General features: G+C 30.5%; 1 protein-coding gene across 2 annotated transcripts; it reads right to left on the reverse strand.

Annotated features, from left to right (window-relative positions):
- Window positions 1-1,367: 1,367 nt before the first annotated feature.
- On the reverse strand, window positions 1,368-22,949 carry LOC105216244 (dynein light chain 1, cytoplasmic). Of its 2 annotated transcripts, XM_011190634.3 has the most exons (4): window positions 22,831-22,949; window positions 22,492-22,706; window positions 16,636-16,806; window positions 1,368-2,980 (listed from the first exon to the last, which is right to left on the reverse strand). In XM_011190634.3, exons 3-4 carry the CDS (start codon window positions 16,741-16,743, stop codon window positions 2,819-2,821), a joined length of 270 nt encoding a protein of 89 aa, XP_011188936.1. In that variant the 5' UTR covers window positions 16,744-16,806; window positions 22,492-22,706; window positions 22,831-22,949; the 3' UTR covers window positions 1,368-2,818. The 2 variants fall into 2 exon arrangements, with proteins under 2 accessions (XP_011188936.1, XP_011188934.1); XM_011190632.3 differs by having other exon boundaries at window positions 22,492-22,878.
- Between the last annotated feature and the right edge of the window lie 4,111 nt (window positions 22,950-27,060).

Genomic DNA, 27,060 nt, shown 5'->3' on the forward strand with positions numbered 1-27,060 from the left:
AATTATGAAATCGGCAATAAAAAAGTATATCGAGTGAAACAAATGAAATTTTTTTTTTTTTTAGATTTTTTTTTTAGATCGCCGAAAGGGGAGCCCTTGACCGGATAAAATCCGGGTCAACTCCGGTGCGTAGAACCGGCTGCTGTGGGAGTTGAATGAAAAAAAAAAAAAAATTTTCATTTGTTTCACTCGATATACTTTTTTATTGCCGATTTCATAATTTTTTAAAGCAAAAAGTCATTTGGTTATATAATTTATTTATATATAATAATAATAACTGGTCTAGCGATTTATTTTAATTTAATATTTATTAAATTATTAAAATTTAAAGAAGCAAAAATTCCATAAAAAATTGTTTTTTTTTAATTTTAATTTTTTAAATTTAATTTTTTTAAACTCTTACATTTTAGTAAACAATTGTTTTTAAGATGGTTGTTATAATTTATTACGTGTTAATTTTTTATGAACTTGTGTTGACTTACATATATAAACAAATAATTTCCAATATAAAAATAATTCAAAATTAATAAGTGAATAATAAAAATATATTAACAAAAAATATACCATACAAACACAATTTGCAAATGACTGCGAGCGCACGCCTCCTTATACTGCCACTTCAAACACAAAAAATTAATACAAAAACACAAAGAAAGCAATTATTTTTTTAAATAAAATTTATATTTATTATTTGAACACATATCTTTCATCAATTTCCAATTTCGGAAAAATTTCAAAAAAAATACCCTCACACATCCACTTGTTCAATAAATTGTAAAATGGCGTCTACTAAATTACTAATGTAAGAAGTGTTAAAATAGATAATTTTTTTCGCTCTCAAAATGATTTTTCATTTTTTACAAATCAAAAAAAAGGGAAAAAACATTTACAATTTATTTAACACAAAAGAAAATATAGAAGTTTCACAGAAGAAAATTATGATTATTAATTCGCATATATTAGCCTAGTAATATGGTTATGCGCTGTTGTTGTTGTTTGCTGCATTTCCGCTCCTGGCTGCAATCAACAGCGCTCAACACTACACTCCTTCGCCGCTTTTTGCATTTGTTTGCATTCAACTTTTAGTTTTGTATAGATTTGTTTTTTGTTCTTGTTGTTATTATTGCTATTGTATGCGTTCACATAAAGGTGTTTCAAGTGTTTTTATTATTTTTTGCACATTTGCTGACTGTCGCACGTCTGCTTACTGTTGTTCGCGTGTTTCTCCCTTCAATTTTTTTCTCCAATTATGCTTGTGGATGGCAATATTTAGTTATGTCTTTTATAATTCGCTAACTTTTCTGGCCGCAGCACACAATGTTTCAATTTTCATCAAGATTTTTCACTAATTCGAATTGTTGTGCAAATTTTTGCATTTCTTTCGACTTCCTCCACTCCGTATATCATTTAAGTGTTACTCGCTTTTGTTTGTGTTTGTGTGTGTGTATATATATTTTGGTTGTTGTTGTTGTTGTGTACGCAATTTGAAATATTATTTTTTTTTTGCATTCATCGATTTTAATTTTTCTTGTTACTTAGACTAACAAATATATATGTGTATATATATATATATAATTTGCTGTTGTTGCTTGCTGATATTACTAATACAAATACGCATAAAATGTTAAATTTTCCATGATTCCATTTGAGATTTGTTTTTGTTTTTGCTTTTTATTTTTATTTTTATTTTGTTTTCTTCAAGTTCTGCTATTTTCTACTATTTTATTCTGCATTTTACTGCGAATCTGCGAAGTTTTTCCCTTACAACAATTGTTTGCTGCGGTGTGGGTTGTGTTGTTATTGTTGTTGGTGTATTGTGCCCATAATAGTAGTCGCGTGAATTTGTTGTTGTTGTTGCTTTTGTCCAGTCCATGTATCGCTAAATTTCTGCAGTGTAAATTTCTTGTAGCAGATTCGTTGGCCAGAGCAGCGTTTGCGGAATGACGGGAGGTAAGGGAATGCTGAATGGCATTACACAGTTTAAAAATATGACAAATTACATGGATAACACATAGTGCGGTTTATTTTAGTTCTACAAAGTGCGCTGGGAACGTATTTCAATTAGGTTCCACATCAATATTTTAAATAATTCTCCAATTGAATTGTTTTAAATTCGGTTCCACATTTCAAAAGTGTACATTACAAGTTCAAATGTTCGCTGGGAACGTATTCCAATTAGGTTCCACATTTAGTTTTTGCATTTTTCTCCAATTGAATTGAATTGTTCCACATCTATGTTTTATACATTCTTCTCAATTCAATTGTGTAAAATTATGTTCCACAGCTATGGTTTTTGCATTTTTCCCGAATTCAATTGTTCTAAATTATGTTCCACATCTATGATTTCTGCCTTTCTACCAATTGCTTTGTTTTAAATTACGCTCCACATTTCAAACGCGTGCATTTTTTAGTTTTGTATGGGTAGTTTATTCTGTGCGTAGTCCAGCTAACTTTTTTACGCACTTTTTTTTATTCAAAATGTTACCATCAACCAAATAATTTGGTTGCACATTTTACATTTGCCAGCGGCACATAGTTTCTGTTACCCAATACCCGCCTGCTGCCTTTCTTTGCTCCTTACTTTTTGAAATATTTTGTGACTGCGAATTTTTCCAGCTGTTGTTGTTGTTATTTTTTACTTTGCCATTTTTTTCTTTCATGAAATTTAGGATTTACTTTTACTACAAATTCTTTTGTTTTAGTTGTTGTTGCTTGCCAAGTTGTTGTGTATGTGTGTGTTGTTGTGGTATTTTGTTGTTGCTGTTGCTGTGGATTGGTTTTATTGTTGTGGTTTGTTTTTGTTGTTGTTGAATTTTTTTTAACCGCTCTTAAATAATAAAATTGCCACCTGGCCTAAGTAAAAGTAAATAAAGTGACGTGTCTCATGTGTCACATACGATCCGAAATTTCGGCCCACAATACAATGCCATGTGGGATTGTACTTTTTGTCGAATTCTTTCTTAATGTAGGCGGCGATGTCCTGCAATGAGAATGAGAAAGGAAAATGTTTTATATTAGTTTGGGCTATATGCAAAAAAATATAAAATAATAATAATAAATTTAAAAAAATAAAATAATAATATTAATATTAATAAATTAAAAAGAAAAAAACAATAATATTAAATAAAAAAAATAATAATAAATTTAAAAATAATAATTTAAATAATAAATTTTTTTAACAAAGAATTAATTATAATTGTTTTAATAATGCAATTTTTTGTATAAAAAAATATTTGCATAATTAAAATAAAAAAATAATTTTAATATAATATCATATTTTTATTAAAAAAAAAATTAATTATAATAATTTTAAGCATAAAATTTTTGGCATACAAAATGTCTCAGATTTAAATATTATTTCTCTCACATTTTTAATAATTTTCATTATAAGTAATAAATTTCCATTACTTCATCGATTTAATATCAGTTCTTCAGCATTTTTAATAAAGACCTTACATTTTTAATATTAAGCCACAAGCAATAAAACATTTCGAATGTCACAGAACGCCGCTGTAGGACAGAGCGAGTTCATAAAGCAATACATTGCCCTTCACGGCACTTAAATCACAGTTATATAGCGGCATTTCTACGCCATTTAAGCATAAAATTGCATTTTTCCCGCAATTTCAATGTGAATGCGGAAAAGTGAAATTCAAAAAAAAAAAAAAAAAAACGTTGCAAAGAAAGCCTGCAAAACGCATGGCACACAACAACAATTAAAACAAAAGCCTGCAATGAGCGCAAAAACGAGCCCACCGAACGACCTAGCGGCAAACAGGGACGGAGTGACCGATACCCCCAACAAGTTGCATATAAAAATAAATGTTCATCGAAAAAAAAATGCAATGGTAAATAGAATATGTGCCCACAAACTGGAAATTTCTTAGAATACTAGTGCAAATACAATATTTATAAAAAAAACTGCACAGAATTTGCAATGCCAAACGCTTACTCATACACACACACAGAGGTCATTGTCAGTACGCTACGTTTTGCGCAAACACGTAAACGTATTAAGTATACATATATATGTACGTACAAGTACACGTATGTATATGATGCAACGGTTTGTAATATAATTGCTTAGCTTGAGTGACGCGAGACACAAATAGCCATAGTTTGTAGATAGGCGAGCAGGCGGCGCTTAAACTTATTATTTAATGCGTTTAAAAATAGATTACGCTCATGTTACAAGCCTATCTATGTGTGTATGTTTAAACATGCGGCATTTAGCTACACTTGCTATGCATTCATGCGTTAATTATATGCGTGATTCACTATTTAAAATTATGTAAGCAAATAGTTTGGACTTAGCTGAGTTTATTTTCATACGAAAATTTTGTAAATATCCGAAATCGATAGTAGCATGAGCTAAAATTAGAATTATTGAAGTGATTTGCAGAATTTATAATTGATACGAGTACAACCAGGCGTACATTTCTAAATATAAACTAATTAAAGTGGTGTACACAATTTTATAAATAATTTAGCGTAAACATTTTAATAATAAAAAATTACAATAAAATATAAAAACATTTTTCTATACAAATGCAGTGTGAACACCTTATTATTTAAGCTTGCAAACTGTAAACATCTGTTTACCTTATTGGAAGCAAATAAATTCATGTTTATGCATGTTTGAAATGCATTTATAAATAATTTAGTGTAAACATTTTAGTTAAACAATTTAATTATTAAAAATTAAAATAAAATATTTAAATATTTATCATTTAAATGCAGTGTGAACACCTTATTATTTAAACGTTTGTTTACATGTTTGGCTCTAAATGCGTTCATGTTTATGCATGTTTGAAATGCAATGGAACGGTGTTGCGTTTTTTACAAATTGCAAGCGAAGTGAAGTGAAAATGTGTGTAAATTGTAATTCGTGTAAACTGCTCACGTATAAATTTCAAATAATCTCAGTTTAAACGTATAATAATGTTGATTTGCATATAAATGTGAGTGTGTTTATCAATTTTTTTTTACATGTAATCACTGCTATTAATCAGCAAGTGGGAAAATTGCGTGCCATATGTTCTAGAAGTCATACCAATAGTAAGTTTCAGGCGAAAATATTTACTTATTCAAGTTTGTGTGTAAGCATACAAAACTAAAACAATAGTAACTTCAGTCGCTGACCTAGATATCATTAAACAAATAGTAAATTGTATGTAACCAAGCAGCAAACAAAACAAATAAGAAAGTAGGTGTGAGTTTTTGTCAAATCATGCGGTAAATAAGGTGATTCAGAGTGTGGAATAAAATTTAAGCAGGAATATGCACATGAGAGATTGTATAAAGAAAATAGTATTTAACTAAAATGAAGAATATTTTAAAATATATTTTATTAATATAAACAAAGTAAATATGATAAATAAAGCAATAAAATAATTATAAAGTGAATAAAGCAGTCACCAAAATTAACTACATTGCATAATAAACAAAATTAGAATATTAAAAATTTATATGAAATAATAAATAAATAAAAAATAAACTAAAATAACTAAACTAAATATAAAAAAATAAAATTAAATTAAAAATAAAAAAAATAAACAGTAAAATAAATAAATAATAAAAATAAATAAATAAAAAATTAAATTAAAAATAAAAAACATGAGAGATTGTGGAAAGAAAATATTATTTAATTAAAATGGAAAATATTTTAAAATATATTTTATTAATTTAAAAAAGTAAATATGATAAACTAAGCAATAAATAATTATAAAGTGAATAAAGCACTCACCATAATTAACTATATTGCATAATTAAAAAATTTAAATATTAAAAATTTATATGAAATAATAATATAAAAAGAAAAAAAAAATAATAAACAATTAAAAGAATAAAAAATAATAAAAAAATAATAAAAAATAAAAAAATAAAAGAATAAAAAATGATAAAAAATAACAACGAAAAAAATTAAATAAAAAATAAATAAAATAAATAAAAAATTAGAAATAGAAAAATAATAATATAAAACTGAAAAAGGTAAACATTAAACTAAAATAATAAAAAAATAACTAAAATATCTAAAAAAAAAATATAAATCTGATTGATATAATGTATGCAGTCTGAACTTCGTATAGCAATTAATATTCATATTTATTTTGCTAATAGTACAACTTTTTTATGACGCATATCAATTTAGGCCAAGTTAGCAGTTAAGGTAATGCAGACAAATAAATAAACTTGTTAAACACAACAATTATCGATTAACAACGCACATTGTTGCAGACAAGTCTAAGCCTTAAGGGAGGCAAAAGCAGCAAGCTAAAACTACATAAACAAATATTAACTTTAACTGGTGCGAGTAAATAAGTAAATGTGACAATGCGGCGTGTAATAAAGAGGGAGAAAAGCAAAAAAGAAAATAGGTCGAATGACAACAATAAAAAAGTGTATGAAATTGTAAACGGTAATGTAACAATAGTAAAACTGCCGGCAGCCTAAAAGAAAAATAAAACTGTGTCAAATTAAGTTTTCCTTTTTTTAATAAAAACTTACTGCTGGAAAAATTTACAATAGCAGCAGCAAAGTTATACAAGTAATAAGTTCCAATACAGACGCGGTATAATAAGGTGTAGCATACAAACAGGCAGCAGAACTGATTACTTAGACTGTAAATATGTATGTGTATAGCAAAGCTATCGTTGCTGCTATTCAACCAAACACACGCTGCGGGGGATGTAGCTTTTTTCCATATTGATTAAACATTGTAGCGCTGCGCAAAACAACCAAGTCAAAAACGACAACAACAATTGCTAGCATAACAACAGTAAGAAAACACGCATGGATTTCGTAAGGCACATAACAACCGGCAACAGTGGCTTTGAAACTGTCAACGTGTGTCACACGCGTGTTTAGGCATAAACCAAAAAAAAACAAGAGTATAAATTGTTTTGAAAAAAAAAAAGTTTTAGAATTTTGCAGTGCAATTTTACTAACGAACATGCACATGTACATATTGCATATATGACGACCCCGGTATTTACTGTGTTACTATGTAGACTCACGTATGTACATAAGTACGTGTGGAGGCTCGACAAATAAGACAGGAAATGCGCGCGGGCAGCCCGTTGGCACGTACACGTCGGCCTGGCGGTAGTCTGCCTAAGTCTCGTTTGGTGGCATGCGAGAGTTCGTTCGTGCATAAAATGCAGGATCGCGTGCTTTGGCAGACACTGTTTGCCGTATATTTGCCGGCCTTAGTCTTTTCTTTTGCTTAAAATGTATGTGCTTGTTAGCTCTACTAGTTCGAATGGAAATGATATAAAAACTGCGTGGAGTGGCCTTGAAGTATTTAAAAAAAATCTGAATAAAACGTTTTCTGAAATCTGAAAGCATTTATTTATGGAATTTTTTTAAATAAAAAAATAAAAATTAAATCAAATTAAATTAAAAATAAAATAAAGTAAAATAAAATAAAAAAAATAAAATTAAAAAAAAAATAAAAAATAACATAAAATAAAATTAAAAAAAAAAATAAAAAATAACATAAAATAAAATTAAAAAAAAAAAATAAAAAATAACATAAAATAAAATTAAAAAAAAAATAAAAAATAACAAAATAAAATTAAAAAAAAAATAAAAAATAACATAAAATAAAATAAAATAAAATAAAATAAATTAAATTAAACATAAATTAATAAATACTATAAATAATACACAGTTAATATCAACAATACCATAGAGATCGAATTAAGTCTTTAAAAACTCAACCGTTTCACTAAATTATATTTATTTGCATTATTTACATAAAACATTTTGCATAATTTACGCATACAAATTACATGAAACATATGTAATATCGCAATATTATATGCTAAATACAATGCGCACCACACATCTAAGTACATACATAACTAATCCCAATGCGCACAGCGCCAAATAAAACACTTTCCTCAACAATGCCACGTGTCATGGAATGCATAAAGCTTTTATAACCGTTAACGATGCAAATGTATGCAAAACAGTCGTTTACCACTACAAGTACACACACGCATGCATGCACACATTATAAACGCCGTGAAGTAGGCTACGTGTATAGCATTGGCACCGCATTCAACCGAAACCACAGCTGACAGCCTAAAAATAGAGCAGCACAAGAACGGCGGTGGTATAAGTTTACACACACATACCGTTAGATGACGTATACTCTCAAACTGTAAGTGCATTTTCACAGCGATAGACAGGAAGACATAGCGTAACGGAGAGAAAATTGCATATTTTCAGGCATAAGGACATGTTCTAAATTTGTACGCTAGACCACCACGACGATAAATGCATTGCATGCGCAACAAAAACAAAAGCCAACAACAAACAATTGCGGCATATAAACTTTACGAGCGTTGCGTTGAATTCCAAGAGCCAAAAGCACAAAGTTAACCCAGCTCTATTGGGTACAAGACATACACATCCTTCTTTAATAAAAGCAAGCATCAGTTGAAAATCTAATTTTTACCTGCGCCTCCTTTGTCGCTCCTGCAGCAACACAGCCAAGGCGTACCAACAATAGCAGCAACAATTCCCGCATGTAAAGCGGGGAAGTGTATAAATTTATTTGACTGTTGCATCCTGTGCTGGAAAGTATCGTACATAAGTGGGAAGTGTAAAATAATTAAATTGAAGGTGAAGAGCGACTAGAGAACACATTAGTTTGAAAGCTTAAATAGGTGGGGCGGCGGCGGTAATTAGTGTGTTGGTATGCATTGCAAGTGAATGGTGGTAGTGGTAAGCAAATTTATTAATATAAAGTTGTTTGTCTACTTTCCGGCGTTGAGTGAATAATTAGTAGTGGCGGAAAATATAGCATAATTTAAGGCGTTAAATAATTTATTATACGAGCAGCAGCTTTGGTGGTGAATTACATTTGAAAATTTATGCATCGAAACGACATATTATAATCAGAACTTTTTTAAACTCATTTTCATCGAATGGATGAATATTGTTTTATTGACCACATTTGATTATTATTAGTTATATTTATTTATTTATTTCAAAAAAAGCTTCTATAATATACATATTTCAGGTTATTTATTCAAAATCATACAATTCATCCAAAGGACGAATGTAAACTTTCTGAAAATAAAAGCTATTTTAGTTATTGTTATGTAAATTAGCAATAAAAAATGTCATCATAGTTTCTAGAAATATTTTTCATCTAAACGATGAAATTATAATTTGAGGCATCAAATAATTATTTTAAATACTTTAGTGGTGAATTTTATTTGAAATTTTTGCATCTAAAAGACGTATTTTTCATCGAATGGATGAGTATTTCTTTACGGATCATATTTGAATTTATCACTATTTTTATTTAATTAAAAAAGACCTTATTTAGTCAAAATCACACAATTCTTCCAAAGGACGAATATACAATTATTGGATAAAAATTTATTTTTTTTATTGTTACCTAAATATGCAACTCAGATAATACATATATTAGAATTAATCATAAGTTATTCATAGCTATAATGAATACTTTTTCATCTAAACGATGAAATTTCAATTTTGAACAGCTGCTAGTACTTCCACAATTGAGACAATGAGCTACATCACGTTTAGATACTTATTTCATACAAAAATCTTGTATACATCCAATCGATGAAAATTTTAAATGCGTGTCTGAGCTAATTGTTACCATATATTTTTCAAATAATCACTCTTTTATGCTTTTTGTGAAAATGTAAAGCTTATAAATCAAAATTACCGGCAATAAATATATTATCCGGCGCCTAAAAGCTCGCCATTCAGTTTAACACAACTTTGTGGACATAATCACTCGGTGTATCAATTTTCGAACGAATTGTCTGGTTAGTGGTGTAACCCTCTCACGAATCCAACCCACTATTAATCCAGAATAAACAATAATAAAAAATCGAGCCTTAACCAACTATTTGCCAAACACTTCAATACAGATTTTCTGTCAGTTTTTGTGGCTTTTGTTGTTACTATTACGTTGATATTGAGCAAAAAAGCGTCAGAGAGCAACAATTTGGAAACTCAACAAAACAAAGTATGCAGCAGAAGAATGTATAAAGAAGTGAATAACAATGGAAGTGAGAGGGACCGAATGAGAGCCTACAAAGATGGATGCCATTATATCAATTACATACAAACAAACCTCCCGCTTTACTCAGCTAGCTATTTACGCAAAGTTAGCCGAAATGAGTAAATATTTAACTACTGAAAATAGGGCGGCCCTCTTACAAAAGTTGATTGAAGTCTTCAAGACACGCAAAAAAGCAAAGTATACTTAACTTTAAAAAGTGGACAATCTTAATAGTGGAATCCACAAGCTAAACTGCCAGCTATGAAGACATAAAGCAGATAAATCACAGCGACAAAAAGGGTTTATACAAAAACTTCGAAATGTATAAAAGTGGCACGCACAAGATAGCGGAAGGTCAGATAAGGCAAAAGAACAATAAATTGCCAATAAGAAGAATATGCGAAATGATTGAGCTGAGATGCTGAGACCTAGAGGAAAAAATATTATTTTAGGCAGTAGCAACCAGCGGCAGCAGAAAACAGGAAGAAATGTCTTTAGTATACTCTAAGAAAGCTAAACAACTGAGTGAAACAATTAGAAAGAGAATAACTATGATATGAGTAAGTGGGCGAAACGAAAAGACGGTACTTCGGCGACCAAAAAAGGCAGCAAGCAAATCAAATAAAGTTCAAGTGAATAAACAAATATTGCCATTTCTATATCAAGAAGAAAAAATAAACCGAAAAAATACGTGACAAGTAGCACACACACACAAGCGCACTGAGTGAGAACTGGTGTTGAACAAATGAGCCTTGACTAAGGCCAAATATAAATGCAGAAGCCAATATTAAGAGCAAAGCCAAAGTCATAGTCATAGTCACAGCCTTCGCCAAAACCGTTTATTTCATTGTTATTTTTTTCCATTTAGTTGTATGAGTGTCACTTTTGCACGCCATAGTTGTGTTTGTCTGCTGCTCGCAATCCACTTGTTTCAAAGCAAAATGACTAAAGCCAAGAACAGCTTGAAGCCAAATATGGACGGCCAGCCAAACGGCGCAACAAAAATGTACGAATTGCCGTTGTGGCTTACAACAATAATTTAGCTAGCAACTACTGGCTCAAAAAGCAACAACAACAATTCAGCTAGCAACTATTGGCCGCCAACAATATATTTGAAATGCAAAAACCGTGGTGTCCAGACAAATAATAAAAGAAAAGAACTAGTGTGAAGTAAATATAAACGTGGCAAATGAAGAAACCAATGAAAAAAATAATAAATGAATTTTAAGACAAATTAAATCGCCAGAGGTAGTAAAAGTTTAACAATAACGGTTTATATGAATGCTACATGAATGTATTGTAAAGCTGCAGGCAAGGCAAAGACACAGTCTTCGTGTTCTTGCGGTGCGCGTACAGTGAAATGGTAGCATGCAAAGAATATTATGAGCAAAAATCAAGGACTCTCAGCAGTATTGGAGAAAGAAACGGTATTGAAGACGTGGCGTATGGAAAATTAAAAAAAATTAATTAAAGAAAACATAAAAAAATTAAAAAAAAACTAAAACACACGAATATAAAAATTAAAGTAATAAATAATAGAATAAAATAAAAGAAGTATAATAATATGAAAAAAAAAATTAAATAATAAAATAAAATAAACTAATAATAAAAATAAAAAACATAAATAAATAAACAAAAAAAAAATAAATAAAAAAAATAAAAAAATAAATAAAAAAAATAAAATAATAAATTTAAAAAAATCATAATAAATAAATATATAAAAACAAAAAAATATAAAAAAAATAAAAAATAAATATAAATAAATAAATAAATATAAATAAATAAATAAATATAAATAAACAAAATAAATTTTAACAATTAAATAAAAATAAACATAAATGCATAAAATAAAAAAATACAAAAATAAAACTATATTTTACTTTTTATTTTATGAAATTTTTACTAAATTATTACTGTTTCATTATTTTATATTTTTCGAAAAATTCAAATTTTGTTATTTAATTAGAATGATATTGCCGAATATTTTATTATTATTGTTATATTAATTAAGGAGATATAATTTTTATGTGATTATTATTTTATGTATATTTTATAAGCATATTTAGCTTTTAAAAAGCATTTTTTTCATTTTTTACAGAAAATTAAGTTTTTTACTACTTTTAGCTTTTAAAACGATTAATTATTGTATATTTAACTTTTTTATCATATTTTATTTTATTTATTATTTTTTAATTTACTTTATTTTATTTATTATTTTTTAATTTATTTTATTTTATTTTATTATCACAGAAAAAAATTAAATTAAATTAGCATAAAATAATATATAATCCAAATGATTGATGCTCAAACAATTTAATTTTTTTTTATTTTTTCAGTCAACGCAATAACACTGCGCAATTATAGCGAACACTTGCCTATAATGCGCCTAGAAGTATGCAAACACAAGACAATTGCGCAGCATGTGAAGGCACATGCACACCAGTATTGGGCGTAAATGGCGAAAAAATGTCAACGATAACACCCACAGCGGCGAGAAGCAATAATAATAACTGTAACTGGTAATGCAGCAATAAAAAAAAACACCAACAACAACAGCTACTCAAATACACCAAATAACGGTAAGTAATGTTGCTCTTATACCACACACGCGTATGTTTGTAAACGCCTTTAAAACCCTACTCCTCCCTACACACACACAATGTCGCCACAACTGCACAGCATGTGGCAAATTAATGCCGACGCAATCGTTGGCAGCAACAATTTAGTCTAATACCCGTGCGCGCCATGTTTCCTAATGACAATGACATGTGGAGCAAAGCGGAGGAAAGCCGTGCGGAGTGGAGCTCTTTGCCTAAGTTGTTTGTATTCGGGAGCTCTTGCTCCCTCGACAATCACCACCACCTAACTTACAAATGCACCAGCATTTGAGTGGCAGCAGGATTCCCAATGGGTGGACATACAACAACAACAACAACAAACAAACAAACACACACTTTCACTATAGTCTCGTCGGCCGCAATTGTTGACATTACAACATTGGCACTTATGCCGTTATGTTGTTACGATTTCTTTGTTGTTTTTGTTGCTGTTTTTATATTGTTTGTTGTAACCGAGCCCTGGTTAAAAATGTAAATTTAACAACATATTGGCCAAGAGAGAGCAAGAGCGAGAGAGGGCGTATGCATAGTATATATGTGATGCGTTGCGTTGAAGGACAATAATGTGGCGCTCTAGTTGCTGTTGTTGCTGTTATGGTTGCTTTTTGTCAACGCTTGTGTCAATGTTTATACAATTTCTTGGTGTTTTGTTACTGTGGCTTTTTACATTATTGCGTGTGCGCTTGGCTCTGCCATTGACTGTGTGTATGTGTTGTTGTATTTTACATGATGCGCTTTTAGGGAGTTAAGCGTTAAATAGATAATGATAAATGTGTTGAACGTAAGTAGGGAAAGCAGCAAAAATAAATCAGCAACATGTAGGGGTTGGTTGGTTGGATTCTCTTTCGATTTCATGGGCGATGTTGGCAGTCTCAAATGGGGTAGGCGGCGGCACGCAATCACTGACGGCCTTGTAGCTTTACTAGAGCAGAAACGGGAGAAAGTCAACACACAATATATGCACGTGTGTGTGTATGTATGTATGCGCTTCAACTTTGGTCGGCGTCGCTAGGTGTGTGTGTGTATATATTTGCTTCGAAACTGATTCAGTTTAATAATCAGCGCTGGAAATTTAATTTTGATTGCAAATTGGTAATCGAAATCATGTAGGATACACGAAGTGTTGTTGGGATTCATGAAATGAAGACATTAATGCACATTTACAGTGTGTTGGAAAAGTACTGGTACTGATTTATATCGATGACGATTTTGTTTGTTGTTATGCCAAGGGAATGAGTTGTTGTTGTAACGGTTACCCAAACCTGCTTGTACCGGCAAGTCCAAATTAATTGTCATCGAAGTCATCTAACAGGAGGCCCAGGAAATGAGCTGTTGCGATAGGGTCGGACCACAGGGAAAGGGGTGTTAGATGAGTGGGGTTTAGGGGGCAGTCAACAAAAAGTTGGTTAGTGTCATGTGGGGACTCTTTGCATACAGGACATATGTTGAGTATGCCAGGGTCTATTCTGGATAGGTAGGAGTTTAGTCTCCTGCAATATCTAGAACGAAGTTGCGCAAGGGTCACTCTAGTTTCGCAAGGCAACTCGAACTCTGTGTTAGCGTTGAGTGATGTTTTATCTCCAAGTACGCCATTCACGGGGAGAGAGTCGATGAAGGTATTAATGGCTCCTCTGTGAATGGTGTTTAGTGCTTGCCGAAAGTCTGTCGCATCCGTGGTCCTGTAACGTTTCCAACAACGTTTCTTTGTATTTACTCTATGAGCTGTTGGCAAGCGACTTGAGGATTTTATTGCGGCTCTGTACCATAGTAACAATCGCGGTCGCATGGGGAGTGAAAAAGTACAAGATATCCAGTGTAACACTCACAATTTTGGGGTTATGGACAGTCGGTTGTTTGATGCCATCGACAGAAATGTTCAAGTCTCTACTGTACTCTTTCGTCCAATTGGTGAATAGGGTCGCTGTGGATTTTGTAGGGCAGAGTGTTAGGTTTCTAGCGGTGAAGAAGCGCGAAAGGTCGAGTAGGTAGCTGTTCACTTTCAAATACATGTCATCGATTCCATTGCCCAACGTCATTATCGTGTAATCATCGGCGTAAGAGGTGACGGAGGACACAACCCTGTGGAACTCCTTGTTTAATTCTTCTTTCTTCTTTGGATGTTTTGAAGAGAATGAGTGTTTCATACTCTTTGGATGTTAAGAAAAGTAATTCTAATATTTTTTTTAATATCATTCATCAAATTTTTTTATCGTTTTTGAATTCTTTTAATTTTTTTTATATTTTAATTTTTTTCTTTTAATTTATTATTATTTTTATTTTTTAAATTTTTCTTTATTATTTTATATTTTTTTTAATCAATTTACATTGATTTTTTTTTTGTTTTTAAAATTAAGATTAATTATTTTTATACTGTTTCATCGCTTTAACTTTTATTTAATATATGTTTTTTTAATTTCTACTCGCTTTAAGTAGATTTTATTAACTCACTTTGTACACATTTAAAGAAAAATCTAAATATTATAATTCGTGCTCTATTTTACTACAACAACAAGACTATTTATCTCAAAGTTGTAATTAAACAAACAGTCTGAATAATGTTGATATATTCATAAATTTTAAGTTGACAAAGTAAACATGAAAAGAGCATTTTGAGCGCTAAGAGCTAAGATAAGACTACTAGCAGAAGAAAATAACAAGAAAGACGTCAATCAAAATCAGTTTAAACACACATGGATGGAAAATTTATTATAAAAAAGAAGAGTGTAGATAAATATAAACAAATTAAATATATATTAAAAAATAAAATATAAATATATAATATAAAGTAAAATATAAATATATAATAAAAAAAATAAATAAAATTAAAATCTAAAGCTTAAAGTTAGTTATACTGAAATTAAAGCAATATAAGAAAATATTAAATAAATTTAAAAAATATAAAATAATTTAAAAGAAAATAAAAAAAAATAAAAAATAAAAAAAATGATAAATTATATGCATTTTGGTCAAATTTAATTTTATAACAAAACTTTTTAAAATTGTATAAAGCTGTAAAATTACTGCATTTAATTGTGTATAAACATTTCACACGTTTAGAAACATTTTACATGTCTATACAAGCAGCTCCTACAAAAGGACGCTTACAATGTTAAAAGTGCATTTGTTGCGGGTTAAAGTTGAAACAACCATATTTAAAGAAGAAAAAAGGGGGCGATAGGGCGAGTAATGCGTGTATTCAACTCAAATATAAAGAGAAAGAAGAAATGCCACACAATCACATACATATGTACATATGCAAAGCGCTAAAATGCATGTAATCCTTGCTGTTAAGCAAAGAGGGGTGCCCGAGTGAATAAAAATCACAAACACAAACGCATAACAAAACTAAAATACACTATAAAATAGCTAGTTTACACGCATAACAAATGCAAAAGTTGAAAAAAAAAACTGTATTAAAAAGGGCACAACCGGATCAAGTTAAATTTATTTCGAGAATTTTCGAAAATCTTTGTATGCATTTGATCGGATTTTATAGTGCTCTTTTGACTTTTTTTATTTGCTTTAAAGTTGTACACTCTTACTTTGTTAACAATTTTTTTCTGGATAACCAGCTTAGCGAACGTTTAACAACAAAATTTCGTGCTTTCCTGCGCCACTTATCTCGTTCGTAAGTAATAAGAAGCACACAGCAGCAGTTAACTTTTTATCTGCTTTGGAGATAGAAGTGATAGAAAAGCAAAGAGACTGCATAAAAAAAACGGAGAAATGTTTGCAAACTTTGCTTGTTGAACTTTTCCGCAATGCGCGCTTGGTCTGTTCGTGTGGCGATAAAAGTGGCCGCAAAGCAATTGCATTTAAATATATTTATGCCTTAAACTATACAATAAATATTAAAAATTAATTTAAATAAAAAGGTTAAGCACTCTTCTAAACCCTTTTAAGGACGTTCATAAATAATATTTGAAAAACTATTTTTAAATTCATCAAATAATTGCAACTCACCTTTTCAATGTTGTACTTTTCGAGGGCTTGTGTCGCACAATCAACTGCATCCTGCTGCATTTCTTCGCTCATATCGGCATTTTTAATAACTGCTTTGCGATCTGACATTTTGTTTGTGTTTTTTGTTTTAGGTTTCTTCTAATAAAAATTAGCAATAAATCTGCAAATAAACTGGAAAAGTAGGGAAAATAATTGAGATTAATTAGAAAAATATAAATATGAAAAAGTAAAAAAATAACAAATTTCAATACTAAAATTTCGAAAATACGCATTTGAACTATTTTCAAAGTACTAAAACAAATTAAAACAACAATAAACTGTTATAAAATAGTAAAAGAAACCTCTTATATATTTTATAATCACGTAAATAACGCTAGCAAATCACAATCATACGATATATGACTATAAACAAACATACACCCATTCTCATACATATATCATCCCCTTTCGTATATTTGCATTTCATGGACTTTTTAAACAATCGAAAAGAAAATTATACAAATATAAATGGTAGTGGCTCACGCGACCTATAAAGCCTACCTTGTGGCGCAGAAGCCATTACAATACATATTATTTTTGTTATTACCGCTTAACAACTACACACATTATTTATGTTAGAATCGCGGCAAGCGCAAGCTGGTGGCATGATATACGACTTTATATATGGTCTGTACTATTAGACTCGAGCGCTGAGTAAGCACATATCAGGCAGTTCGAAATCAAAATTTTGTTCTATTTTTAGTTAAGCTTAGGGAAATTTTATATACTCGCAGGCGTATTAAAATATTAGTGAAATTTTGTAAAAGTATTACATTGGATTTGCCGCCGAAATTGATAAGGATGACGTCAATAAAGAAAAATTTGTTGCATACTGCAAGACGTACTATGCAATTACGTAGAGTATAGAAAATCATTGCATACTTCAAGGCGTTTGTGCTCATTTTTTTAGACAAAAAATTTCATAGCATACCACTAGGCGGTCTACTTAAATAATTTTAATTTTAATTTTGAGAAAAAAATTAAATATAATTTAAAAAAAAATTAAATATAATTAAAAAAATTAAAAAGCTTGATATACTAATATAAGGCAAAAACGTTTAGGATATACAGTTGAACTTCCATAACTCGAATCACCATGATCCAAAAAAAACTTTGAGTCAGAAAGACTTCGAGTTATGGAAGGAATTTGTATGAAATTTTACTTCTATTGCCAATTGAAGAGTTCGATTTATGGAAAACTCCTGAGTTCCTGATTCGAGTTAGGGTAGTTCAACTGTATGTAATAATGCGTCTGCCAGACTAAATTGCAGACTACACTGCTTTAAATGGGTCAGTAAATCATCAACAGGCGCAAATCGGAAAGCAACTAAAATGTGCTATATAAGCGACTTTTTAAAGCTTGAGCGTATAAACACATCGTAACTGTGTATTTGTGGGGGTAAAATCAACCCTTGACACTCCTTTCAAAGAAGGCATTCAATCAATATGAAATTGAAATTCCGCATTCTTGCTAGTTCTACGGTAGCGGTAGAATTCTTTCTACTGCCAAAGGACAACTAGTAGACCAACTAACTGCCTAGAGGCATTTCAATAATTCCGTAGTGCAGAAAGTAGTATACAAAGACAAACAGAAGAGAACAAAAAGCTAAATGTGAACCATGAAATGCCACAAAATGATAATGAATTAACCATAAATGCGCGTGTCAGCAATAGACATAGCATATGGCCAGCACCGATCCCATTCATGGACAAACAATGCAGGCAAAGAGAAAAAGAAAAATAAAATAAAAAAATAAAAAGTAAAGTAAACGGCTAACGAGCAGAAAGGCAGTCAGCAATTCGATTAGATGAGGGCAATTAGTGAGCACACAATTGAAAATGAAAGTGATGGTGGTGGTGGTGTTGGCGTGTTTTTGCACAAGGAAATGTAAAGAAATGTCGCCAATGTCGGCAAGAAACAATGTGAGGCCAACGCAACAACAATTGCACTGCTTTATTTGTTGCATACACATTTTGTTGTTGTTGTTGTCATTGCAAATGAATGGCAGGTTAATTGCATTATAGGCGCTTGCAAGCGAGCATGAAGCGCGACAAATCACTGTTAAATGTACATGCAATGAGAAGAAAGAAACCAGCAATTATGTGGCAAGTGCAAGCAAAGGAGAGTAAGCTACAAAAATTTACGCTGAATGAAATTGAAAATTGTAGTAATGTATAATGTTCGAACGCCTTGAAGTATGCAATGTTTTCGTTGTTTGTATTTAAGTTTGTTGTTGTTGTACAATTACACACTACAGCTTACAATTTTTCACTAATTTAGTGATCGAAATTTAAAAAACTAAACACAAATTATTCTTCAATGCACGTTGCTTTACTACATATCAGTGTAAATTATATTAAAAATTAATTTTGTTGATTTTATACTAAAAATTAAAATTTAATCATTTTTTTTAATTTATAATAATCATTTCGCAAATTTTCACAAAATCAAGAAACAGCAAATTTATGCAAGTCACAATTACTGCTGTTTTGACACTTCATAAACAAAACAAAATAACGCATACGCCGTGTTACACTCACATGACTCAAATTACCAATATACTCAATTAGCGAACAACCTCATTCAGATAACACAGAAAAACGTCATAATTTCTTCAAAATTAAATATTAAAATTTGCTTATTAAATAATGTACGCAATTAAATTAGTGAGTGAATGAACGACAACACTAACAATGCGACCAGCAACAAAATACAATCAAACGGCAAAGATCAAAATGAAATGTCAAGAGAAGTGCCGGCAAAAATACATACATACATATACGGAAAGTGTTTGTTGATGATCAACGACAATAAAAGTGAATAAAAACCTACACAATCAGCGCACATTCACTCATACATTCGAATTGACACCCAGCACTCGATACCCCCCACACCAACTGTTTAATAAATGCATATTACCGACACAATGTAGCGAAACGTTTGTTGGACTGTATGGCAATTTGTCGTTGAAATTGTAAATTGTGCTCTATCAACAGATGACACATATGATGATGCTAGGGACAGCTGACGACATTGGTGTAGGTTAAGATGGTAACAATAAAATAAAAAATAAAGAAATGTGTAGGAATGTAAACAAATGAAAAGTAAAAGTGTGCAATGCATTTGTATGAATATCAAGTGATATTAAGTGAGAAATGTGTAAATTATTAAAAAAAAAGAAAAATAATAATAAATAAAAAGAAAAAAAAATAATAATATATAAAAAAATAATAAAAATAAAAATAAAAAAATAATAAAAATAAAAAAAATATATAAAAAAAATAAATAATATATAAAAAAATAAATAATATAAAAAAAATTTAAAAAATAAAAATAAATAAAAAATATAAAAATAAAAATAAAAAAAAAAAAATAAAAAATAATAAAACAATAAAAATAAATAAAAAGTAAAAATGATTGCAAAGGTTTTAAATTAACTGAAGCATTACAAAACGCACGTAATCAAGTCTAAGGTGCTTAACATGTTAGCGCCAGCAGTGCATAGATAATTTGCTCATATTTTAAACAATTAAAACATATGTGTTTTGCTTCAATTATAGAATTGAAATAATAAAATGCCTAAAATTATAACTTCATGGCGTCAACAGAAAATTACTCATACACACTTGAAAGCATTTCACATGAATCCCCTTCATGAAGGAAATGAAGTATCGTCATCGTATATGCAATATAATCTGTGTGGGCGATGACGACTTTGCATGATGAAATTGAATTTTAAACATAAAAAAGTGTTCGTATGTATGTAATATATTAAAAATATTATTTTTTATTATAATTATAATGCGTGTGGCTTGCTAACTTGTTTGTGTAGGCAAAATTGAAGACTGGCATGTGCTTGATGTGCAACGTGTGCTCTGAAATAGTACAGGTGCTTATGATTAATTTTTTTTTTAAGAAAATATTTTTGGAAATTATCTATAAAGCTTAGAAACTACCTAGATAAAAGAAATACAGTTGAACTTCCCTAATTCGAATCATATAATCCACTTCGAGTTAGAGAGACTTCCGAGTTACGGAAGGTAATATGTATGAAATTTTACTTCTATTGCCAATTGCTCTTCAGTGTTATGGAAAATTTCGAGTTATACAAGTTCAACTGCATTTAAATAATACTAACGTTTCAATAAAAATAAAAGCTTTAAGAGGAAAATATGATACATTACAACAAAAAAAAAGTATGCTAAAGAGCACCACCACTATAGAAAATTTTTAACGCCCCCATTTCACAGACAACATTTTACTATTGTTGTTTGCTTTTTTTTTCAACAACTTTTTCCCTTGCAAACAACTCACACTGCTGTTACCTTGTAGCATTCACTTGCATTCCGCTGTGAAATGTCAGTTAATTATAGTGTGAAATTTCTCAAAATTGTTTTTCTACAATTTTACTAAAGCAATTTTCTTCGTTTTTTTTTGCGCAAAACATACAAACATACCATTCATGCATACATATGTATGTAGGTGCATAAATATTTAAGGCTGTCGGCTGTCAGTGCAATTTGAAGCTCAGGTGATATTGCCCACACTTCAATTTACTGTTTTTTTGCTTTTGTGTGCAATATGAATGATGGTTGAAAATTGTTTTGTTGTAAAAACCATAATGTATGATTTATGTTAAGTCATAAGTGGTGTGTTATACTGCCCGTTTTTACGGTTTCTTACAAATTGTTGAATTGTTAGTTGTGAAAATGATTCCTTTAATAAAAATGTAATCGATATTATTTTATATTACGAAATTTTAAATTATACACATATACTCAAATTTTTATAATTTAATAAATACTAATTTGTTAAAGTCAGTCAGTTTCAATATACATAAATTAAAACCTTGCTTGAACCACCAACACTTTGAAGCAAGTGAAATGTCCAATAAAACTATACAAAACTGTGCATATGAACTTCTGGGTATGTCCAAATGTTACCAATTTTGTCAATAAGCTGCTATTTTAAGCAAATATTACGTCAGTATAGAAAAATTTCGGCAAACCGTCAATCGACACAGTGGTTTAGCATATTCCTTATAAACACACAAATGTATATTTAGCCGATGACCATTTTAAGTCAAGCCCAAGTCACTGAGCATGCAAGAAAATACTGGATTTAGCAAAATTGTTGTTATTTTTTGTACGAGTATGTAAATTTGCTGGTTTGCTTCCGCTAAACACGAGTATAGTACAAAATTAAACTGGTATTCTATACAACGGCGAAATGCTTCTTCTATTCTTACTCATGTTTTACACGTTTACTTCATTGGATGTAACACGTACATAGGTCTTTATACACGTGCGTACATATTTCTAAGCACACTAATATTACTTTTTTTCAATTAAAATGTATTAGAAATTAGCGTGTTAAATAATGAAATTTACACGTTCTTCAGCTTCTCGAACTTTCATTTCGTTGCTAATTATGAAATCAGCGGTGCGCCTAAGCATGTTGGTACAATATTTTGCAAAATCACTAGTGTACCACCTGCTGGTAGGTTAGGTGCATGATTTCATATCACCACCCACTTTTAAACGAAACTGCTCTACATATCTTCATTACAACAATAACGCCTGTCGGACCATCCAACGTACGCTCAACTTGTGCAAAGGATTTAACAAAAACAACAAATACTTCACCGTACCATCAACGTATGCGTTTGTCGCACCAACCAAATCAAATCGTCGCATTTTGACGAAAAACATTTACGGTCAAATTTTGTACATATTTTTTCTTTTTTTTCATCAAAAGACATGCCATAGAAAATGTGAACATTTTCTGTAGCTTTACAGCGCTAAACATTAGCTTACCTGTACAATTTCTGCTACTTGTGCTAGTTTTCAGCAAACAAATCTTATTTTTCAGCTTTTTACTTGGCTTTTCGGCACTTATTCCTTTTCTAGTTTAGATTTTTTTCCTCTAAAATTTTGGTTATCTTCTTTCACACACTCGATGAATTTCTCAATGAAAACTAAGTTTTCTTAAAAACGTTTCAACGCAATTTTCTTTCGAGGAAATTTCAATACTTCAGATATAACGAATATATATAAAATAAAACAGATCAAATCAAAATTCCTTTGTATATAGATAGGTACTTTTTCAAAATATATATTTGGCTATACAATTTCCACCAAATAAATTCCACTCACGTTTAACGTGTTGTTTGCACGGCTTTTCGCGGTACTCTGCTATTTTGCTATACGGCGAATGCTAAAATGCATTTTATGTTCTCTGCTTAATGCGAAAAGAGAGCACGCATATGCGAGAGCAGGAGAAAAGATGACAAGGCAGCTTCTGGCAGGCGGCTTCTATCATCTTCGTGTATTGGGAATATTTTTTTCCCAACAATTACAGTGTTAAGAAATTTCCCAAAAACATTCATAATAGTTTTTAAATGTGACATACCATTGTGAATTGACCTACTATTTGCTGCAAATACGTCTACAAAAGTGCCGGTTTATATATTTTGTTATTTATAAATTGATAGAATTAAATAAAAATCTAAAATGTAATATTTAATAAAGTAAAATAAAATCTGCGTTATAAAATGTGTAAATTAAATCAATTCAATGCACTCTTACAACGGCTTTTTGCTTGTGTTTACTGAAATGTCAAAACATGCCTATTCACAATAGTGTTTGCTAATATTTAAAAAGAATTTTGATTAAATTAAATTTCACATACTACAGAATAAAATAAAATATAAATAAAAATACAAATGAAATTATACAAATGATTGATAATAATAATTAATTACAATTCGCCAGCAATAATAAAAGAAGTAGTAAAATTATTGCTCATATGCGCTCACATTGATTCAGTAATATTTAAGTGGCTCTCAAACTGTGCATATCTCCACAGTAACAAGACAAAGTGCACGCACTATTTATAGTAATATCCTATATGTATTAAACTTTCATGATTTTTTTTTTTGTTAAAATAATTTTTTAAACATTCATTAATAATATTTTTTTGTTGTTCTTTTACATTACGTACGCTAAAGTCTTGCACTTACCTTGCTTTCTCACTAACGCAGTAAAGGTATTTCTCAACTACTTGGCGCGGTTTCTGTAACTAACTTACTACGTTTCCTTAATAACACCACTTATTTCGTTTTTTGTTGTATTCTTTTTTTTTTTGTGTAATTACTAACTAATTTTCCCTAATACTTTTACAATTTTTTAAACGACGAAGACAATGGTTTTATTGCGTGCTTTAATTTCGTACTATATTCATGCTCCTTTAAATATTTTACTTATCACAAATTGGCGGTTGCACAAGTTAACGTTGATTTTGCCTCTGTTAATGTTACTGCTACTCGCTGACAAGTTGACTGTTTATAAATCAATAATAAAATGGTACGTACTCGCATACACAGTTCATATTCACTGTTTTTGCAATTCCTTAGCACATTTGTCACTTTCCTTCAGTACTTTCATACATACATTTATACAATATGGGGGTTGAGGGGTTTGGTGTATAAGCAGGAAACTGTTGCCTGGTGCCAAAGTCCCCACTAATATCCTTGTTTCAATGGAATTCACTCCTGCTGTTTGTGAATTATCGTTAGGTGGCGCTTCGTTGTCAAAAGGAAGCATGCGCACCAAGCGCCTTTATATCGATGACAAATTGTTTGGCATTAAATAGTGTTGCCAAGTGATGGCCTGAAAATTGATTTCAATAAAATGAAAATTGCACGCAAGGACTTGGATATATAGCATATAGAATTTAAGGTTATAATATTAGAAGGATATAATGTGTGTGTGCGCCATATTTTAAACCCATAATTCTACTTCTATTTCTCTACCTAAAAATATAAAATTAAATTTCTTACTTTAAAGCGCAACTTCGCGCCCACCACTCTTATTCAAAAGCAATCAAATCGAAAATCTACAATTTATTGCGCTCCGCTTTATTGCCTCTTATTTTACAACAGCTCAAATTTCACATTGCTTTGTAGCCTTCATTCGCTACATATGTACAGTGTGTTCAACTATGTATTTCTCGTATGAATATGTATGCGTTTAATACCGTACAAACAGCACGTATATATTTGTATTTGTTGTTTCTAGTACGCTTTGCTAGTCATATTCGTAATTTGTTGCTGTTATTTTGTACACATCTGTGTTTGCTGCCTGCCTGCTTGTATTCAATTCCGGCACACAATTTCATTTTAATCAGCAGCCGACTGCCTACGTTCACTTCATTGTATGTTTGTATGTATGAGTGTATGAGCTTAGCGTATTTTTTTTCTGTGTACCGAACCACTTATCCGGTATCTGGTTTTTGGTCGAAGTGGTAATGCTGGGTTTATAAGCAGCTGTGTGTGATTATATGCATTGGTGTTAATATGTACATACATACATATTTATTTATCGCGATTATTATGTGTGTTAAGTTAGTTTAGAAATCGATAATTTTTTTTCAACCGCAACGGTAATGTTTACGTTAATTTAAACGTAATTATATATTTACTAAGTATCGTTTCAATGAAATTGATTTACACGCTTTTTGTATATTATTTTTTGCCGTTATCAAATAATCGATAATTTTAATCGTTTATCGAATTATCGTTTTATGTGATAAAATCAAATTTTATGTAGTTTCATAAACCTTGTAGTATGTTTACATTTGAATATAATCTCGTTCTAAGCTCGTTCGATAATCTAACCGTTTACATATAGTCAAATGAGATTATCAATTGTCAAATGTGTTGCATTTGTTGTTGTATTATACATATTTCTATCGCTGTCGGCCATTGTTGTTTACATTTTCATTTGACATTTCTCCTTTTCTTCCCAAAATTATCGATAAACCTAGGAATAACACCGAAAATCTAGTTGTATAAAACGAGATAATTTTATAATCTCGGATTATCCAGAGAGGAATTTTGTATGGGAAATTTCGTTTCTTAATTACAGATTATCGAGTTAAGCTCGAAAATGGAGATAATCTCGTTATATGTAAACATAGTATTACTGCTGTATAATTTACATGCATTTATCACGATAATTATAATCGATGACTTTATATTTATATTCTCGCAACAAAAGTTGCTAAGAGAGTATTATAGTTTTGTCCACATAACGATTGTTTGTAACACCCAAAACTAAACGAGTTAGATATAGAGTTATATATACCAAAGTGATCAGGGTGACGAGTAAAAATTGAGATATCTTAATGAAACTTGGAACACGTGTTCCTTGGCACTATAAGAAGGTTAAGTTCGAAGATGGGCGGAATCGGACCACTGCCACGCCCACAAAATGGCGATAACCAAAAACACATAAAGAGCTATAACTAAGCCATAAATAAAGTTATGAAAATAAAATTTGGAACATAGGATCGCATTAGGGAGGGGCACATTTGAATGTAATTTTTTTGGAAAAGTGGGCGTGACCCCGCCCCCAAATAGGTTTTTTGTATATATCTTGCAAACCAATAAAGCTATAGAAACCAAACTTTCTGCAGTCTTTTCTTTTAGTCGTTTCATTATACGGTCCAAAAATGAAAGAAATCGGATAATAACCTCGCCCACCTTCCATACAAAGGTTAGGTTGAAAATGACTAAAAGTGCGATAACTCACTAACGAGAAACGTCAGAAACACCAAATTTTACATAAGAAATGGCAGAAGGAAGCTGCACTGAGTGGCGTGGCGTCGCCAACTTAGGGGTCAAAAACCATATCCCCAGAACTACTCGACAGATTCAATGGATTATTTTCGGTTAATAATATTTTCTTGACACCCTGATGACACTGGTGGAATATGGGCGAAATCGGTTCACAACTACGCCTACTTCCCATATAACTCAATTTTGAGCTGTGACATCACTTGTGGAAAAATTGTCAAAATCGAGGCCCCTGATATCAAACATGAAGAACTCAGTGCCTAAGGGTAATTTTTCACCGAGGTAAATCTCTAAATAAATTGCGAGAGTATAAAATGTTCGGTTGCACCCGAACTTAGCGTTTCCTTACTTGTTTACTTTATTATTGTTATTTCTAACGTTTACGTTACTTTAACCTCGATTATATTTTTTCAAAACCACTTTTAACGAAAATTGGCGGTTTCAACAACTTTTTAACGTTTTTGGTGCGTAATTTTTCCATTTCTTCCATTTTTTTTATAACTAAGCAAACTTCAACTACTAGAAAACTGACAGTGCCAAAGATACGAAAATACTTTTCGTGAAAAAAATCGATTACAAATTCATATTAAAAAATATAAATAACAAGCTATCAATAGTAAATTTTTCCATATGGACTTTTGATACAAATTTTATAATATCAAAGTTTTAGTTAAGTTTCAACAATGGTATAATGTTTTCCTTTTTTATTACAAATTATCGATAAAGCTATCGAATTCGGTAGGATAGA

Source organism: Zeugodacus cucurbitae, chromosome 5 (genome assembly GCF_028554725.1).
Source record: "Zeugodacus cucurbitae isolate PBARC_wt_2022May chromosome 5, idZeuCucr1.2, whole genome shotgun sequence".
Taxonomy (NCBI): Eukaryota; Metazoa; Arthropoda; class Insecta; order Diptera; family Tephritidae; genus Zeugodacus; species Zeugodacus cucurbitae.